This window comes from Diabrotica undecimpunctata, chromosome 10 (assembly GCF_040954645.1).
Source record: "Diabrotica undecimpunctata isolate CICGRU chromosome 10, icDiaUnde3, whole genome shotgun sequence".
Taxonomy (NCBI): domain Eukaryota; kingdom Metazoa; phylum Arthropoda; class Insecta; order Coleoptera; family Chrysomelidae; genus Diabrotica; species Diabrotica undecimpunctata.
In genome coordinates this window covers 55,365,554-55,371,553 of record NC_092812.1, presented here as the reverse complement: position 1 = coordinate 55,371,553, position 6,000 = coordinate 55,365,554, and the positions used below count along the sequence as shown (strand labels likewise).

The window sequence follows — 6,000 nt, the reverse complement described above, 5'->3', positions numbered from 1 at the left end:
CAGCTTATACGTATTTCACCCTAAAAGGGATCATCAGAGACAGGTATTCACAGACGCTCTGAATGTGAAAATAAATCTTTACTGTCTTGGGAAGCAACCCTAACATGGCTTCGTATGGACGCAAATAGCGACATCTGATAATAAATCCGTAAAATGTCTTTAAAATCCGTTTGGTTTCGAAAAATTAGTTTACCGATTCTGAAGCTGAATATTTGTGATGTTGTTCCTATTTTTACGCGAAATTAAAGATTTTTGTGCATTATTAGAAAAGTTATTATTAATTTTCAAATAAATTGACTTTTGAAGCTATTTGTGCAATAATGAAGCAGCAAATTAACAAAAATAACCTTACAAGCTCTCATTTTAAAGGATTTTAAAATGATTAAAATCTTATAGCGATCTTACATTGTTTATATATTGTTTATAAGTAAAAAATGACGTTTAATCTTTCGCATATTTTATTTATTGCATATTTATATCGCCAAATTTATCAAAAGCTGTTGTTAGATAACTGTATAAAATAATGTCTTGGTAAAATCGTTACTTCAATGGTCAAATAAACTATTTTAAGTTTAATGTGAATGTAAATAGTCTAATAAATGTTAATACTTTGTATTAAATATAATAAAGTAACTTGAGGAGTATTAGTATTTTGAAGAGTATTTTATAATTTCTCTCAACAATTAAACAGTTGCAGAAGAGACGAGCTAGGCCAGCACTGTAAATCGTAAATTCTTGCAGCCACCAGACATATAGGAAAGAACTTTTCATTCATATCAGCTAGTCGTAGCAGGGCAGAGTAAACAGGAGACCACCACACAATACATTTCATTCAATGATTGTCGGTGGACGAAACAGTGCAAGTATAGTATACAACGAGTAGGTACCTGCACGAATACGTCCACGTTGAGTAATCGCTGGAGTGTCGCCGGTACGTAAAGATAAACACCTGCCGGATATTTTCGAGTACCCAAAACTTTATTTTTCTAAGCCCAAACCAGAGCTTTTACCACCCACTCGAAACTTCTCTTGCCGGCATTTATCATTTTTAGTTTTGTTTTGGTTTCTTGATAAGACTGTTACTTGTTAGTTCTTTAGTGGATGCTGTTAGTGTATGTCGAAGAAACTATATTTGGAGGTATTTAAGATGATACTGCAAAGGACAATAAAGTATTTGATCTTTATGTCAATTTGTCAATGTAAGTACCTTTTGAAATATTTTATTTTTAAATAATATTTGGTTTAGCAAATGGTTTAGATATTTTGATATTTATTGTTTGGAATATTATACAAAATTGAAATTATTATTTCTTTTTAATAATAATTTATTACTTTAATCAACTTTATAATATTTTGTATGCTGCGTATTAAAAAAATTACATTATTTTTATTTCTTTAGAGCTAAATAAACTTAAAATATTTTCTCGTCAACTTCAATACATTTTTATTTTTTCGAATTATTCATTGTCTCCTGTTGATTTTTCTTTTCGTTTTAACAATTTGTTACATTGATCTTGTTTTTCCTATCTATGTTTTTCTAATTATTTTCCAATCGATTATCTTGTTAGCTTTTAGATCAAATTAGTTTTGTATTAAAAATAGTTTTACACCTGAATTTTTTTATTGGCCAGGTTGTCAAAAGTTTATTTAAAACTTTTAAAAATTTAAAATATTCTTTAAAATGTCATTAAAAATATTCAAGATACACAATTTGAGAAGGTACTTGCAATAACCAAATTTAATCTATCTAACAAAAAGTGTTTAAATTTACTCTATTTAGAACATTTTTTCATTCATCTTGTTCAAATATGTTAATCTAGACAGTTACCCATATTATCTAAGACCTTTCTCTTCCTCTTTTGATTTCCCATTATCACCGAATAATAATTATATTACTTGCTCCTTCCACATTTTATATATTCCATAGGTATTCCTATGTATATGTTTATATTATACCATAGGTATTCCTACCTATAAACTTTTATATTTTCATATGTACTTTTCATAGTTAGACTTACTTTTTCATCTATTTAATTTAACTATTTAATTATTCAACCATCAATTTTAGATTTGAATCTGTTTTTGTATCAGATATCAGGATTACATCGTTAGCATAAATCAGATGAGGTTGTCTGTTTAATATATCTCGCTCCACTCATTATAATTTTTTGAAGACTTGCTCGGGAAAATAAGATTTCTCTCCGGACTGTGACAAATTCAGCTAACTGATTTTTTTTTTAATTATTATAGGCCTATGTAAAGAAAATCTATACGTTTTCTGCAGAAATTTCGACGTATTTATTAACAATTTAGTGTAAAAAATGCCATTTTTTAATTTTTTGCTTATCTACCATTAAATAGGTTAATATTTGAGGTAAAATTACAAAACTTTAACTTTTAATACATAAAAAAACATTAAAATGGCGATTGATGCAATTGTAAAACTAATTTGTTGCTTCGGGAACAGCAAAATAAGGCAAAATCGTTAATTGTCTAGAACTATTTTAAAAATCAACCTAAATATTTGTTATTACACCTAAAGCTGTGTTTTGTTGTCCTTAACGAACCCTCAAAATTTGAGATCAATCCATCAATTAGTGTAAAAGTTTATTTTTATTATTATATTTATTTTTTTATCCCAGAAACCTTTTTTTGCAATAATATTAGTCCTAACATCCATATGTATAAAAAAAATTTTACAAGGCAAAACTTCTGCAAAATTACAGTTACTTTTGATTTATAAATATTTACAATACCTTTAGTTACAAAGCTAATTTGTTTATAGTAATTAGTTTCATTTTAAAGATACAGGAAAGTAAAGATTAATCAGAATAGAATAAAAAATTTGATTTTTTTGGGAAAATATATTTTTATAACTGTTTAAACAAATTATATTGTTTGTTTATTAATAATATTATTAAAACATTAAATATTTGTAATTTTCGCTTAACGTACATACGAATTTAAAAAATACATCAAAATCCTTCAATTAAAATCGAGAAGATAACGAAACTTACAGCATTTTAAAGTTCAATAACATTTTTAAACGCTTGAATTTTTATTTAAATTCCAAATCGAATATTTCAACGTGAAATAACCAAAAAATGAAGCACTTTTCGGAAAAACTCAAAGAATTTTTAAAACTATTTAAAAAAACTTAATTTTTGTTTTTTTTTAGTTTTTACAATCAAAACTAAGCAAGTTAAGCTCAAAATAAAGTTGGGGCTTTTTTTTGTAAAAACATTGTGAAAATCACCCCCTAATTAGCACCCCAAATAAAATTAATCGTTACCGCTCTACAATTTACTTATTATATATTGTTTATAAGATCTGTAAGTTTAACGGTTCAAAGTGGTTATTTAAAAAAATATGGTTTTAAAATAAAAGAAAAATAAAAAAAAAGATATACCAGATACTTAGCACTTGTGAAATCATTTGAATATGACTTTATCGAATTAGTGGGTAAGAAGAAATAAAGGGAGATCTAACTGATCAGTTTTGAATGTATATATAGGGAAAGGCTTTAAGCAAGATTTATACTGTCTTCAAAGCATTCAACAATATCCATGGACTTTCTCTCAGAAAAGCTTACCACTAAAGAATTTGGTTATAAATCTACATTTTTCACCATTCAATCAACTCTCTAGATATTACAGTTTCAGTTATCTTTGTAACAATTATCGGAGATAACTCATTCTATTCTATAATCAGTATTATTATTATTCTATCACATGTTTCTATAGAAATTAATATGGTTTCATCGATAATTCTTTGCCTTAGCTCTGCAGCACTTGTTGGTTTAGTTTTATAAATTATACTTTTTAAGTGTTCCCATTAAAAATCGGATCTTAATCTTAAGGATTCCATCCATTGTCCGGGAAATGTCTAATCTAAATAACGCCGAACATTTACATCAAACTGAGCTAGAGTTCCATCCTGCTGAAATCATAACTCATTAAAACTAGCTCCAAACTTTCCTTCTACAAAAAATGGGCCAAATAACTAAGTACCCACTATGCCAGACCATAAATTTAGTTTTTTGTGGTCTTTGAGTCTGGTTTTCACGTATCCATTGTGTATTTACATCACTCCAATGCCTTAAATTTTGGCGATTCAGATTCCCACACAGTGTAAAAATTGCTTTGTCGAAAAACATCTTGTTAGAACGTCTCGTCAGTTACAATTTTATTCACCATTACCTCAATAAACTATGAACTTTATTTAATTCTTGTAAGAACTGGATTTTGTAGGGTTTAAATCAATTCTTTTGTAATACTGAAGAATAACCTACATCATGTATTTGTGCAGCTCTGCGTGAGGATGTATGTGGATCTTTAACGAAACTCTGCATTAATTCTAAAGTTTTATTGTAACTAATAATAGTTTTTGGTCTGTTCGAATGCCATCTTTTACTCGTCCACTTTCCTCAAAGCGCTTTACAATTTTTTGTATCGTCGCATTCTGGGTTTTTGCCTTTAAGGAAAGAAGGTTTGGGAAAATAACGTTGAACAAATTGTCTACTTCACTATAAGGTCCTTGTCTATTGCGGTAAGAATAATTCGCTTTTTTTCATTAACAACCATCTTTGTAGATCTTTTAAAAACACTTAAAAGAACTGTCAGCTTTAGTTATTAGATAATACAATTTATTTTAAAAAACTTGTTAATAAACGACAAGCTATTTTTAGTTTTATGAAATTATCTCTAACGAAGTTAAACAAAAATCACTCCAGGAATTAGAAATAATGATAGGAAATAGAAAAGAATGGAAGAGATACGTGAATGGAAATTAAAATAGCTAGCCCAAATCCTACACACTGATAGGGTAAAAAAAAAGTGAGAAAAAAAATTAATGTGAAATTCACAGCACTATTTGGCACTGAGAAGTTTTATTTATTTAAGACCTTTATGACTATATAAAATACTAAGTGTTACATATCGTTGAACTAGGTCTACTAGCTCTTTCCTTCTACAAAAAATGGGCCAAATAACTAAGTACCCACTATGCCCGACTATACATTTAGTTTTTTGTGGTCTTTGAGTCTGGTTTTCACGTATCCATTGTGTATTTACATCACTCCAATGCCTTAAATTTTGGCGATTTAGATTCCCACACAGTGTAAAAATTGCTTTGTCGAAAAACATATCTTTTTAGAAGTTTTCGTCAGTTACAATTTTATTCACCATTACCTCAATAAACTGTGAACTTTATTTAATTCTTGTAAGAACTGGATTTTGTAGGGTTTAAATCAATTCTTTTGTCATACTGAAGAATAACCTACATCATGTATTTGTGCAGCTCTGCGTGAGGATGTATGTGGATCTTTAACGAAACTCTGCATTCAATCTAAAGTTTTATTGTAACTAATAATAGTTTTTGGTCTGTGCGAATGCCATCTTTTACTCGTCCACTTTCCTCAAAGCGCTTTACAATTTTTTGTATCGTCGCATTCTGGGTTTTTGCCTTTAAGGAAAGAAGGTTTGGGAAAATAACGTTGAACAAATTGGCTACTTCACTATAAGGTCTTTTTCTATTGCGGTAACAATAATTCGCTTTTTGTCATTAACAACCATCTTTGTAGATCTTTTAAAAACACTTAAAAACACTTTAAAAACAAAAAAAAAGAACTGTCAGCTTTAGTTATTAGATAATACAATTTATTTTAAAAAACTTGTTAATAAACGACAAGCTATTTTTAGTTTTATGAATTAAAGTCATGAAGTTAAACAAAAATCACTCCAGGAATTAGAAATAATGATAGGAAATAGAAAAGAATGGAAGAAATACGTGAATGGAAATTAAAATAGCTAGCCCAAATCCTACACACTGATAGGGTAAAAAAAAGTGAGAAAAAAAATTAATGTGAAATTCACAGGACTATTTGGCACTGAGAAGTTTTATTTATTTAAGACCTTTATGACTATATAAAATACTAAGTGTTACATATCGTAGAACTCGTATTAAAGTGAGAATTCCAAAAATAATACAATACCATCATCA

The 6,000-nt window shown here is 28.3% G+C and overlaps 1 protein-coding gene across 1 annotated transcript in view; it reads left to right on the top strand.

Moving 5' to 3' along the window:
• Positions 1 to 784: 784 nt before the first annotated feature.
• The window catches only part of LOC140452196 (uncharacterized), a 71,608-nt gene continuing 66,392 nt past the window's right edge, over positions 785 to 6,000 (top strand). The window contains exon 1 of the mRNA XM_072546299.1: positions 785 to 1,199. Coding sequence (XP_072402400.1) covers positions 1,115 to 1,199 — 85 coding nt within the window. The 5' untranslated portion in view covers positions 785 to 1,114. The remainder of the gene's footprint in view (positions 1,200 to 6,000) is intronic.